The 14,197-nt window shown below is 40.5% G+C and overlaps 1 protein-coding gene across 1 annotated transcript in view; it reads right to left on the bottom strand.

Moving 5' to 3' along the window:
* Window positions 1-14,197, bottom strand: part of PRKACB (protein kinase cAMP-activated catalytic subunit beta) — a 65,264-nt gene that overhangs the window by 16,108 nt on the left and 34,959 nt on the right. The window contains exons 5-8 of the mRNA XM_065410137.1: window positions 10,002-10,084; window positions 9,260-9,386; window positions 6,216-6,311; window positions 2,250-2,372 (exon numbers count right to left, since the gene is read on the bottom strand). Of these exons, the coding sequence (XP_065266209.1) occupies window positions 2,250-2,372; window positions 6,216-6,311; window positions 9,260-9,386; window positions 10,002-10,084 (429 nt within the window). The remainder of the gene's footprint in view (window positions 1-2,249; window positions 2,373-6,215; window positions 6,312-9,259; window positions 9,387-10,001; window positions 10,085-14,197) is intronic.

Raw genomic sequence — 14,197 nt, 5'->3', positions numbered from 1 at the left:
TAAATGATCCAAGAAGAACCATCAGAAAAATCTAATGCAGGATCTGAAATTGAAAAAAAAGTCTCTTGCCACGTCCACGCTTCCAGAATTTGGCACTCACTCCGCCCAGTTGGTCAGTGGTATTCTGTAGCTATGAAATGTCATTAAATAATTAATTTAAGAGTTAAATGCAGTGCGCAGAATTATTTAATCTGTGAAGAGATGTGGCAAAATCATCAGCTCTGATAGCTAAGTATGCTCCTCCGATTTATCTGTCTAGGCATGTGTATGGCTCTCATTAGTGTAGTATCTGAGTGCCTTACAATTACTAATGAATATTATCCTCAAAACACTCTGAAAGGCAGGAAAACATTAATGCCATTTTACTGATGGGGAACTGAGGCAGAGGGTAGGTAAAATGACTTGCCCAAGGTCACATAGGAAATCTGTGGTTGAACTGAGAACTGAATCCAATTCTCTTGAGTTCAAAATCCAGTGCCCAATCCACTAGACCATCCTTCCTTCCCAGAGTCAGTAAAAATATCGAATGATAAAACTAGAGAAAATTTAGGTACAATAATGACTGCAAAAATGAACCTTCTTTTTCCAATATGAAGATAAATCTTTAATGAATAGGTAGTTTAAAGAATCTTTCAGTAAAGAGAGTGGTCATTCTAAAAGTCAATACTTTAGGCAAAATGTAATGAAGGAAATTAATAACCTATTTTTACAGGAAGAGCCACAGGAAATTTAGTAATCACAAAAGTGTCCCCAATTTTATATTTCATCCAAAAGATAGACTCCTCAGAAGCAATATTCTGTAACACCATGCTACAACATTAGTTCAATACTGACTTAGAAGGAGGAATGCCAGTATTTGAATCACCAGCACCACCTGGGTTTTCCCCAAGATCTTTTGTACAAGTTGTGAACCAGTTAAACCCTCACTGTTTAAGTTAGGAGATCTGATGAGATCACTGAATGAAGTGATATGGCTGTTCATCATGTCAATGTCTTTTGTGTGCTTTTACCCTGTACTACACAGATTTCACGGGGGAGACCAGCATTTCTCAAATTGGGTCCTGAACCAAAAGGGAGTTGGGGAGGGGGGGTTGGTAAGGTTATTTTAGGGGGTTCATGGTATTGCCACCCTTACTTCTGCACTGCCTTCAGAGCTGGGCGACCAGAGAGCAGTGGCTGTTGGCCAGGCACCAAGCTCTGAAGGCAGCTCCCCACCAGCAGCAGCACAGAAGTAAGGGTGGCAATACCATACCATGCCACCCTTACTTCTACGGTGCTGCTGCTGGTGGCAGCTCTGCCTTCAGAGCTGGGCACCCAGCCAACAGCCACCACCTCCAGCTGCCCAGAAATAATGGTAGCAATAACCCCCCCCCGACCACACACACAATAACCTTGCAACCCCTCCCCCAACTCTTTTTTGTCTGGATCCCTACAATTACAACACCGTGAAATTTCAGATTTAAATAGCTGAAATAATGAAATTTACTATTTTTAAAATCCTATGACTGTGAAATTGACCATGAATTTGGTAGGGCTAACCGGAATGGGCTATGCTTTAACCTTCCTTTCTCTGTGCTAACCTAAGGATTCCCATTGCTGTGTTGACTAATAAACCCCATTATTTTGACAACACTTTGAGTGTCACTGCAAATGCTTGGTGAGGTTCATTAGTCCCTGAAGATTACACAAGTCTCTACCAGGAGTCTATCTCAGTTGGATTTGGCTCAGCAGACTTCATGGTGTGAAAGAGGAGTGTTGGAGCCCCAGATGTTCGGTCTAAAGAAGGCAGTGAGGCCACGTGGCCTAGTCTGTGCAGGAAGAGAGAGACCCTTTGAAGGTTTGGCACACTGAAGGGGTGCCTCCTAGAGACTGTTCAAAGCTCGGGGTGTAGCACCAATCCTGTGGATTTGTGACATATACCTACTGGATTATTTAGCCATTTTCTTTTAAACACGAAAATATAAAATTTGGGGCGTGGGAATGCAAGAGTTTTTAAACTTTAAACACAGCAATATTTCAGAGACTTAAAAAATGTATGCACTTTTAAAAAATTATTATTGCAGTAAGGATGTCCATGGATTCAAAAGTACCTGTTACGGACTTTTCTAATTCTCTATCTAAATGGATCAACCTCTAATAAATCAGTGAATTGTGGATCTACTCAGTAGACAATCAGGTTACAGGAAAAGCTCTGCAAAGACAATGGTACAAAACAAAGAGTTTTTTAAAAATAGACCCCTTTTGCATACCTTTCCAGAAACTATCTTTTCATAAATTTGAATTGGTTGATCTGCAAAGAATGGAGGATATCCAGCGGCCATTTCATAGATTAACACTCCTAATGCCCACCAGTCCACTGCTTTGTTGTAGCCCTGCGAGATAAAGGGGAAATATTACTGTTTTACCATAGCTAATTGAAATTTCAGAGTTCCTATACACTTATAAATACAAAATATATAGTATTAGTATAAAACATTAAAACACAGAATAGTTCAGAATTAATTGCCTCATGACTTCCAGTTTGAAGACGACTTAAAACACACATGGATGATGCACTATGAGATTTATTCACGGCTCAGTTCTTGAAACTTCTTGCACAGATTGCTGTGCTTGGGCAGAGCCCCAGTGAAACCAGTGGGACTCTGCACAGGTGCAGCAACCCACCCACCCAGAAGAAAGCACAAATAGCACCCACATAGCCACCCACCCACCGAGAAGAAATATTGGGGCCCAGGTCTTTATTTGAATGCAGTCTCATCACATGAAATTAGTTTCAGAGCGAATTAAAGACATTTCATTAAGTAAAATCATGCCTCTAGCAATGTACATACTCGGTTTCATTCTTCATATTATTTTAGTATCTTAAAACTTATTAGTTAAGTTAAAATGGAACCTCTCAAAGCTTTGAATAGAAACCAGTTTTAAAATATTTAGTTATTTAGCTGTTATTGATTCATCTATTAACTGACCTGTACTTAAAATTTATCTGAAAAGCTTTTTTTAAAAAAAAGCTGTTTACTCTGAAAATAGAGACTACTATTACTTCAATTACTAATACATTTGCAAACAGTACACTTAAAAATATGTTCTTTTTCCGAGATCTTACCAGGACCTGAGCTCAAGCTTCAGTGTCTTCCCTGAAAAAATTAATATCAATATGCTGAAGTGAGAGGGGAAGGAACACAGCTTCCTGTGCTGCTTTGCATGTTAAGTGCATTAAGATACAAGGGCTAAGAACTATTATCACCACCAAAAGTTTCAAGAGAACCATCACCCTGCACTAAGGCCTTGGAAGGTTACAAGTATTTTCAATTCACTTTTACAGACAATAGATAAGATATTGTGTAATAAGGGGGCATCGGTAAAACAGGGATAATGATACTGCTTTCCTTTGTTAAGCACTTTGAGATATATGGATGAAAAGTTTTACATAAAAGCCAAGTATTTATAATAATTCCTTGTTATATTATTTGAAGAAAGAGATGATGTGAGATAAGCCAGTTATGCTTAAAGAGTAGTGGCACATTTGATTTTTTTTATTTATATTCAAAAAGACAAGAAAAAAAAAGATGATTTAATGCATAATGCTTACAGGTTGAAACACTCCCTCAGAGGGGTGATTCCCAAAGGCCTATTGGTTTATCCAGTATGCAGGTCTGGTTACCTTCTGGAATTTTTTAACTAGTTCATTAAAATATGAAAACATACCATGGCAGGCAAAACTGGCATATGCTTATGAAACACAGTAAAAGAACTAAAAAAGAGACACCATGGCTTAACAACCATGTAAAAGAAGCAGTGAGAGATAAAAAAAGACTTCCTTTAAAAAGTGGAAGTCAAATCCTAGTGAGGCAAATAGAAAGGAGCATAAACGCTGCCAAATTAAGTGCAAGAATGTAATAAGAAAAGCCAAAGAGGAGTTTGAAGAACGGCTAGCCAAAAACTCCAAAGGTAATAACAAAATGTTTTAAGTATATCAGAAGCAGGAAGCCTGCTAAACAACCAGTGGGGCTCCTTGATGATCAAGATACAAAAGGAGTGCTTAAAGACGATAAAGTCATTGTGGGAGAAACTAAATGGGTTCTTTGCTTCAGTCTTCATGGCTGAGGATGTTAGGGAGATTCCCAAACCTGAGCCGGCTTTTGTAGGTGACAAATCTGAGGAACTGTCACAGACTGAAGTGTCACTGGAGGAGGTTTTGGAATTAATTGATAAACTTAACATTAACAAGTCACCGGGACCAGATGGCATTCACCAAAGAGTTCTGAAAGAACTCAAATGTGAAGTTGCGGAACTATTAACTAAGGTTTGTAACCTGTCCTTTAAATCGGCTTCTGTACCCAATGACTGGAAGTTAGCTAATGTAACGCCAATATTTAAAAAGGGCTCTAGAGGTGATCCCGGCAATTACAGACCGGTAAGTCTAACGTCGGTACCGGGCAAATTAGTCGAAACAATAGTTAAGAATAAAATTGTCAGACACATAGAAAAACAAACTGTTGAGCAATAGTCAACATGGTTTCTCTAAAGGGAAATCGTGTCTTACTAATCTATTAGAGTTCTTTGAAGGGGTCAACAAACATGTGGACAAGGGGGATCCAGTGGACATAGTGTACTCTAGATTTCCAGAAAGCCTTTGACAAGGTCCCTCACCAAAGGCTCTTACATAAAGTAAGTTATCATGGGATAAAAGGGAAGGTCCTTTCATGGATTGAGAACTGGTTAAAAGACCGGGAACGAAGGGTAGGAATAAATGGTAAATTCTCAGAATGGAGAGGGGTAACTAGTGGTGTTCCCCAAGGGTCAGTCCTCGGACCAATCCTATTCAACTTATTTATAAATGATCTGGATAAAGGGGTAAACAGTGAGGTGGCAAAGTTTGCAGATGATACTAAACTGCTCAAGATAGTTAAGATCAAAGCAGACTGTGATGAACTTCAAAAAGATCTCACAAAACTAAGTGCTTGGGCAACAAAATGGCAAATGAAATTTAATGAGGATAAATGTAAAGTAATGCACATTGGAAAAAATAACCCCAACTATACATACAATATAATGGGGCCTAATTTAGCTACAACAAGTCAGGAAAAAGATCTTGGAGTCATCGTGGATAGTTCTCTGAAGATGTCCGCGCAGTGTGCAGAGGCGGTCAAAAAAGCAAACAGGATGTTAGGGATCATTAAAAAGGGGATAGAGAATAAGACTGAGAATATATTATTGCCCTTATATACATCGATGGTACGCCCACATCTGAAATACTGCATACAGATGTGGTCTCCTCATCTCAAAAAAGATATACTGGCACTAGAAAAGGTTCAGAAAAGGGCAACTAAAATGATTAGGGGTTTGGAATGGGTCCCATATGAGGAGAGATTAAAGAGGCTAGGACTCTTCAGCTTGGAAAAGAGGAGACTAAGGGGGGATATGATAGAGGTATATAAAATTATGAGTGATGTGGAGAAAGTGGATAAGGAAAAGTTATTTACTTATTCCCATAATACGAGAACTAGGGGTCACCAAATGAAATTAATAGGCAGCAGGTTTAAAACAAATAAAAGGAAGTTCTTCTTCACGCAGCACACAGTCAACTTGTGGAACTCCTTACCTGAGGAGGTTGTGAAGGCTAGGACTATAACAGCGTTTAAAAGAGAACTGGATAAATTCATTAAGTCCATTAATGGCTATTAGCCAGGATGGGTAAGGAATGGTGTCCCTAGCCTCTGTTTGTCAGAGGATGGAGATGGATGGCAGGAGAGAGATCACTTGATCATTGCCTGTTGGTCCACTCCCTCTGGGGCACCTGGCATTGGCCACTGTCGGTAGACAGGATACTGGGCTAGATGGATCTTTGGTCTGACCCAGTACGGCCGTTCTTATGTTCTTATAAAAATGCTAGCAAAAAAGACACCTAATTATAATTTGCTTCCTGCTCGCAAAAAGTTACTTGCAAATGTGAGAATAGAATTTTAAAAGGTTGCATTAAGAGTGTGTACTAAGAGATAATTTGGAGTATTTTTTAATAATCTCTAATTAACAGAGGATTGCATTTTGTGTACTTTACGAAGGGCTGGCAATTCAGGGACTGATTTTCACAGGTGCCTAGCTACTGCAACTGCCTCAGACGCCAATCGTTAAATAAATAATTATAAATTGGATCAAATGTCAAGCCTGAACAACAAGACAGTGCTTGTTCTTAAGATTATATATAGAAATACCTTGCTGAGAATTATTTCAGGAGCCAAGTATTCTGGAGTTCCACATAACGTCCAAGTCCTTCCTTTTACTCTTTTTGCAAACCCGAAGTCTGTGACCTGGAGCACAAAGAAAAGTACTTGTAATTATTTTTAAGTGTGGTTTAAAAAAAAAATTCAATTTTGGAGATGTTTTGAAAAGTATCTTTATCCACAGAAGCAATTCACCATTTATGTCTTGTTCAATATGGTGTAAGACTTCATCTTGTTTAGCCAGTTATTTTGATCCTTTAATTCAGACAAAAAAAACTTATGAAAAAATTGATAAAACTAAAAAAAAGAAAGATATGGCACCCTTAGCACAAGCTGCTGTATTAAAAAAATGCAAAGCAATGAGAGTTAACCATGGATTATTATCTTACAGATGAATTATACTTGTATTAAATGTTAGTCCTTACTGTTACTTCAGTCTTATTAAATATAGCTAAAAATGTGATTATTGATAATGGGTCACAACTTCTGTAGATGCCATAAATAACTCGACAACGTGATCAGAAAAAAAACAGTTGGTCAAGAGATCAGCAACTCCTTGAAAATCTGGGAGATTTTTACTGCAAAATTGCGTAAGGATTATACCAGGGGTCGGCAACCTTTCAGAAGTGGTGTGCCGAGTCTTCATTTATTCACTCTAATTTAAGGTTTCGCGTGCCGGTAATACATTTTAACGTTTTTAGAAGGTCTCTTTCTATAAGTCTATATTATATAACTAAACTATTGTATGTAAAATAAACAAGGTTTTCAAAATGTTTAAAATTAAATTAAAATGCTGATCTTACGCCACCAGCCTGCTCAGATCGCTGCCAGCCTAGGGTTCTGTTCACCTAGGCTGACAGAGGGCTGATCAGGGCCTGCGGCCGGGACCCCAGACCTTGGCGGGTGGGGGGCGGGTGTTTCAGGGGTTAGGGCAGAGGGCTGGGGGAGGGGGTTCAGGGCAGAAGGCTGGGGTTTGTGTGGGGGGGTTCAGAGATCAGGGCAGAGGGCTGGGGGTGTGTGGGGGTGCAGGGCAGAAGGCTGGATGTGTGTTGGGGGGTTCAGGGAAGAGGGCTGGAGGTATGGGGGGTGCAGGGCAGAAGGCTGAGTGTGTGGGGGGGTTCAGGGCAGAGGGATGGGGCTGTGGGGGTGCAGGGCAGAGGGATGGGTGTGTGTTGGGGTGGGGGGGTTCAGGGCAGAGGGGTGGGGGGGTGCAAGGCAGAAGGCTGGGGTGCTTGGCTCGTGGGGGTGCTCCCAGCCCCCTGCCCTGAGCGGCTCATGGCAGGGGGCTGGAAGGGATATGCCCTGTTCCACCCCCTTCCCCCAGGCTCCGTCCCTACCTCTCTCTGCGTCCTCTACGGAGCTGTGTGCACGCTGCCGCTCTTCCCCCTCCCCCTCGCTAGGGCCATCAGCTGATTGGCGCAGGGACGGAGAGGAGGAGGGGAAGGAAAGCACCACGCTGGGGGAAGAAGCGGGGGAGGGGGGAAGCTTGGCTGCCGCAGAACCAAGCTTCTGCCTCCTGCCCCCACAGGGGAGAGCAGTGTGCGGGGGGGGGCTGAGTGGGGCTGGTGGTCGGGACCGCGACAGGGAGCTGCGTGCCACTCAAAATTGGCACGCGTGCCGTAGGTTGCCGACCCCTGGATTATATGTACCCAGTGTAACATTTATGTAATAGAGTAAGCTATCATAAAGGAGGTCTTTTCAGATGATAGTAACTTCTGATATAATCCCTCTGAAACACTTTCTCAGACATTATATACTATTCAATACAAACTCCTTCAGATGCAAAGAGATGCAAAATGGAAGAGGAACGTTTCCATAGCTCCACTACTACAGTATTTCTTTATGTGGAAGAAGACTGGAACTTTCACCTAGATAAATAGGGCATATATCTTTGTTAGCATTTCTTCCTCCACCAAAAAAAAAAAATAATAATAATAATAATAAAAAAAAATCTGAACTGCCACTGCTCAAAAAATCATTTACGACGATCCAAAAACCACTTATTCAGTATAAGACAAATACATATTCTTCTTTCTTGCAAAGACAGATGGCTGTTATGAAGACTTTACTGGAAATAGCCAAATCACAAACACTGATCTTTGTTCTTTTCCATTTATGCTTTCAGGCTGAGTGGACCAACTATTGAGGTTTTCTGTTTTATAATTTCAGTCACACTGTTAATCAATCAAACTTATCAAGAGAGAATTTTTATTTGCAGTTATGTTGTTTGAAGCAATGCGCAGTTAACACTCTTGAGGCATATGTGGAAGGTGCTTTATGGGAGTTTTCCTGAAACTTCAAGAACTTGCTATTTGAGTTCAACAGTTGTACTGTGAGATTCAAATATTTACGTTTGCATAAACCTACGTTTTTACCCCTTTTTAGCCTGAGCGGTTAGCCAATATTTGGGGTCTTGCAGGTTGTTTCCATTAGGAGGAGAAATTGATGATAGTGAGTTATTTCTCTGATGCCATCATGTGTATTTATAAATAATGTACACAAAGTTCTGTTTCCTTAAACACGGTAGAATCAAACAACAGGAGGCAATTTCTTTGCTCACAATTCCAAGCCTCTTCCCAATCAGAACTTTGCCCCAAAAGCTCTCTTTTGGTTCTCTCTCAAGGCCAAGTCACCAGTGCTTCACTTATTGTCTCTCCTGGCTCTCTGCTTGCTTTCCTGTTGGCCTGTGTGTTTCTGGCTCACAGTCACAAACAGCTCCACCAAACAATACCCACCCCTTCACTGGCATTCAGATCCAAGGAAAAACTTTTCAAACTGCATAGCTCAGCTCCTACTCCAGCCTTCCCATGATGGTCAGAGATTTGGGCAGTGGCTTCTTATTATTTCATCCATTACTAAACATAAGGGCATTTAATCACTCCCTCATTTAGCCTGAATGGAAGATGACTGTCACATCTACCAGATTCAACAAGGTTTGTGACTTCCCATAATTCATAGATGCACTTGCTAGGAACTACCCAACCTCCAGCATAATACAAAACTCTGAAATATATAAATGTTCACCTGCATCATACCTGGATATATCCTTGCTGGTCAATTAAAAGATTTTCAGGCTTCAGATCTCGGTAGATGAGGTCTAGTGAATGGAGGTACTCAAATGTTAGCACTATCTGAGCTGCATAAAACCGTGCATGTGGTTCACTGCAATGAATTAAAACATTATTATGCCTTTAACAATAGCCTTACGTAGTTACAATATAAAACGTCACATTCTTAAAGCTGTAGACAATTTAAATATCAAGCAATTGTTTCCTAGTTATTTATGTGATAGAAAAAGAACAAAGGGAACCAACAAGATTTTAGTATCCAAATACCCGTAATCTCAATCCTCCACGATTTATAACATTTAAAATTGCACATGCAAGACAAGGGGTAACATGCTCCATAGGATAAATCTTTCTGTTTATTTAATTTCTGCTTTGTTGCAAGATGATGTTTTCATTTCACTTGGTCTTTTGGATTGACTTTTAGAAACCAAAAACATTGCCAATGACAATCTATACACTCATCCCAGGATTCTTTCTTGTACAGATTATGAAAGCCTATATTAACTAATTGCAAACTAATAAATATAATTAGGAGACTTCCACTGCATGATTTCAGCTCACTGACAAGGGGAAAAATTAAAAGGCATGTACCCATATTATGTAATTAAAACTCTTTTCTTTAATGATTACAGTTTTAAGAAAAAAATATACACAAACTAGAAACTTAAGGTTTTTATTTCTGAAGGAATAATCTAATTAAGTATCTTACCTGAATCTTCCAATTCTTCTTAGATGTGAGAACATTTCACCACCAGGGACATATTCCATAATCATGTATAAATTAGAATTGTCCTAAGAATCAAATAAAAAAATACACATAAATATTAAGAATTCAACATTCTCGAATCTCTATAGAAAACAAATTTTCAAGTAAAGCACATTTTACTTTTTACTAAAGAAGTAAAAGATTAATCTCTAACCATATACTCACCATAATCAACACAAAACAGCATACAGTAGTTGGTGGAAAAGTCAGACACAGGAAACAGACACCACCACTGTGATGTTGCACTCCATATGTTTTATGGAAATATGCTAATGAGTGTGAATATAATGTTACTGGAATATGCTTTATGCAAAAGGTCTCTTGTAAGGTATCATTACAAAGCTTATAATCTACTAAGTAGATCGTAATTGTACTCAACAAAAGGTGGCATATAATAGCCATAAAAGGCTTAGTTTATGTTCTGCCCTGCTACCACTGATCTGAAAGGTTTAAAAACCATAAACAAGAGGAGAGTTCAACCAGTCTCACGGTAAATCGTAAGATCCAGGGGTGCGAATCCTGTACAATGCTCGGCTGGAACCTTAGCTGGAATAAACTAACACAGCTCCATTGAAATCAATGAAACTACACAGAAATAAACTAGCTGAGGATCTGGTCTGATATCTTTAGAGAAGTATATTCCCACAACTGTTTAGAAAGAGAGGGCAGCTCCTTCTAGTGGACTTCTAACAATTGTAGAACTAACCCAGGGAATGCACTTTAGTTCATGCAGTGGTCCAATGGTTAGTTTAATACCTATTCTGCTTCAGTCCTCTCTTAAAAAAGTTAATTGTGATCAGATGCTTAATACAATTAACATTAATTACAATCTGGAGCATGAGCCAGAACAGGGAAAGAACAGATTAAAGAATAATTAGACAAATTAGATATATTCAAGTTGGCAGGGCATGATGAAATTCACCCAATTTACTTAGGGAACTAGCAAAAGCAATCTCAGAATCATTAGCAATTATCTTCAAGAACTCATGGAGAATGGGTGAGGTACCAGAGAACTGGAGAAGGGCAAACACAGTACCTACCTATCTTTAAAAAGGGGAACAAAGAGGACTGGGGGGTTATAGACCAGTTAGCATAATGTCGATACCTGGAAAGACACTGGAACAAGTTATTAAACAATCAATTTGTAAGCATGAAGAGGGTAATAGGGTGATAAGTAATAGCCAGCTTGGATTTGTCAAGAACAGCTCATGCCAAACTAACCTATTTTTTTTCTTTGACAGGGTTACTGGCCTAGTGGATCGGAGGGAAGCTGTAGATGTGATTGTAGTAAAGCTTTTGAGGCTGTCCCACAATATTCTCGTAAGTAAACTACAGAAATGTAGTCTAGAAGAAATCACTATAAAGTGAGTGCATAACTGGTTGACTAACCATGCCCATGAAAGCTTATGCTCAAATAAATTTGTTAGTCTCTAAGGTGCCACAAGTACTCCTGTTCTTCATGCTCAGAGAGTAGTTATTAATGGTCTGCTGTCAAAATGGGAGGACATATCTAGTGGGGTGCAACAGGGGTCTGTCCTGGGTCTAGAACTATTCAATATTTTCATTAATTACTTGGATAATGGAATGGGGAGTATGCTTATAAAATTTGTGGATGACACCAAGCTGGAAAGAGTTGGAAGAATTTTGGAGGACAAGATTAGAATGAAAAAGGACTTTATTTAATTTAATCTTATCAAAGGTAAGTGCAAAGTATTACTGTCCTGCTCTATTTAACACTAGTTACATCCCAGCTGGAGTAGTATGTCCAGTTCTGGGTGCCACACTAAGAAATATGTAGACAAACTGGAGAATCTAGAGGTGAGCAACAAACGTGATAAAAGGTTTAGGAAACCTGACCTATGAGGAAAGATTAAAAATACTGGGTATGTTTAATCTTGAAAAAAGAAGACTGAGTGGGAACCTGCTAACAGTCTTCCAATATGTTAAGGATAATTATAAAGAAGATAGTGATCAATTGCTCTCCATGTCCACTGAAGGTAGGACAAGTATTAATGGGATTTATCTGTAGCAAGGGAGACTTAGGTTAGATACTGGGAAAAGCTTTCTGAAAGTACAGGAATATGTTACAAAGGGAGGTAATGGAGTCTGCACCATTGGAGGTTTTTAAGAACAGGTTAGACAAACACCTTTTGGGGATGGTCTAGATTTAGTGGGCCTTGGATCAGTGCAGGGGGATGGACTACACGATCTCTCGAAATCCCATCCAGCCCTACACTTTTGTGATTCTATTATTCTCATTAGGGCCTTGCCTCCATAAGATATATAAATGTATCTCAGAAAATATAGATGCAGACAATGTTAGCCTGCACTTAAAAAATTCTTCCAAATGGAGCATAAAGATTGTCATTAAAGTAAATGATGTTAGTTTGAAAGATTCCGCCGCACTGGAAGCTGAAAATTTCTCAAGTTATTTTCAAGTTCTCCTTTGCTCATCAGTTTACAGCACGCACCCATTTATCTGAATAGAATAGAATAGAATATCAGGGTTGGAAGGGACCTCAGGAGGTCATCTAGTCCAACCCCCTGCTCAAAGCAGGACCAACCCGCAACTAAATCATCCCAGCCAGGGCTTTGTCAAGCCTGACTTTAAAAACCTCTAAGGAAGGAGATTCCACCATCTCCCTAGGTAACCCATTCCAGTGCTTCACCACCCTCCTAGTGAAAAAGTTTTTTCCTAATATCCAACCTAAACCTCCCCCACTGCAACTTGAGACCATTACTCCTTGTTCTCGTCATCTGGTACCACTGAGAACAGTCTAGATCCATCCTCTTTGGAACCCCCTTTCAGGTAGTTGAAAGCAGCTATCGAATCCCCCCTCATTCTTCTCTTCTGCAGACTAAAAACAATCCCAGTTCCCTCAGCTTCTCCTCATAGGTCATGTGCTCCAACCCCCTAATCCATTTTTGTTGCCCTCTGCTGGACTCTTTCCAATTTTTCCACATCATTCTTGTAGTGTGGGGCCCAAAACGGGACACAGTACTCCAGATGAGGCCTCACCAATGTCGAATAGAGGGGAATGATCACATCCCTCGATCTGCTGGCAATGCCCCTACTTATACAGCCCAAAATGCCATTAGCCTTCTTGGCAACAAGGGCACACTGTTGACTCATATCCAGCTTCTCATCCACTGTAACCCCTAGGTCCTTTCCTGCAGAACTGCTGCCTAGCCATTGGTCCCTAGTCTGTAGCAGTGCACGGGATTCTTCCATACTAAGTGCAGGACTCTGCACTTGTCCTTGTTGAACCTCATCAGATTTCTTTTGGCCCGATCCTCTAATTTGTCTAGGTCCCTCTGTATCCTATCCCTACCTTCCAGCGTATCTACCACTCTTCCCAGTGTCATCTGCAAACTTGCTGAGGGTGCAGTCCACGCCATCCTCCAGATCATTAATGAAGATATTGAACAAAACTGGCCCCAGAACCGACCCTTGGGGCACTCCGCTTGATACCGGCTGCCAACTAGACATGGAGCCATTGATTACTACCCGTTGAGCCCGACGATCTAGCCAGCTTTCTATCCACCTTACAGTCCATTCATCCAGCCCATACTTCTTTAACTTGCTGGCAAGAATACTGTGGGAGACCATATCGAAAGCTTTGCTAAAGTCAAGGAATAACACGTCCACTGCTTTCAGCTCATCCACAGAGCCAGTTATTTCCTCATAGAAGGCAATTAGGTTAGTCAGGCATGACTTGCCCTTGGTGAATTCATGCTGACTGTTCCTGATCACTTTCCTCTCCTCAAAATGCTTCAGAATTGATTCCTTGAGGACCTGCTTAATGATTTTTCCAGGGACTGAGGTGAGGCTGACTGGCCTGTTGTTCCCCGGATCTTCCTTCTTCCCTTTTTTAAAGATGGGCACTACATTAGCTTTTTTCCAGTCATCCGGGACTTCCCCCGATCGCCATGAGTTTTCGAAGATAATGGCCAATGGCTCTGCAATCATATCCGCCAACTCCTTTAGCACCCTCGGATGCAGCACATCCGGCCCTAGGGACTTGTGCTCATCCAGCTTTTCTAAATAGTTCTGAACCACTTCTTTCTCCACAGACTGCTGGTCAACTCCTCCCCATGCTGTGCTGCCCAGTGCAGCAGTCTGGGAGCTGACCTTGTTC

The sequence above is a fragment of the Emys orbicularis genome, chromosome 8 (assembly GCF_028017835.1).
Source record: "Emys orbicularis isolate rEmyOrb1 chromosome 8, rEmyOrb1.hap1, whole genome shotgun sequence".
Lineage (NCBI taxonomy): Eukaryota > Metazoa > Chordata > Testudines > Emydidae > Emys > Emys orbicularis.
The sequence above is the reverse complement of the archived record's forward strand: the minus strand, read 5'-3'. Positions and strand labels throughout refer to the sequence as shown.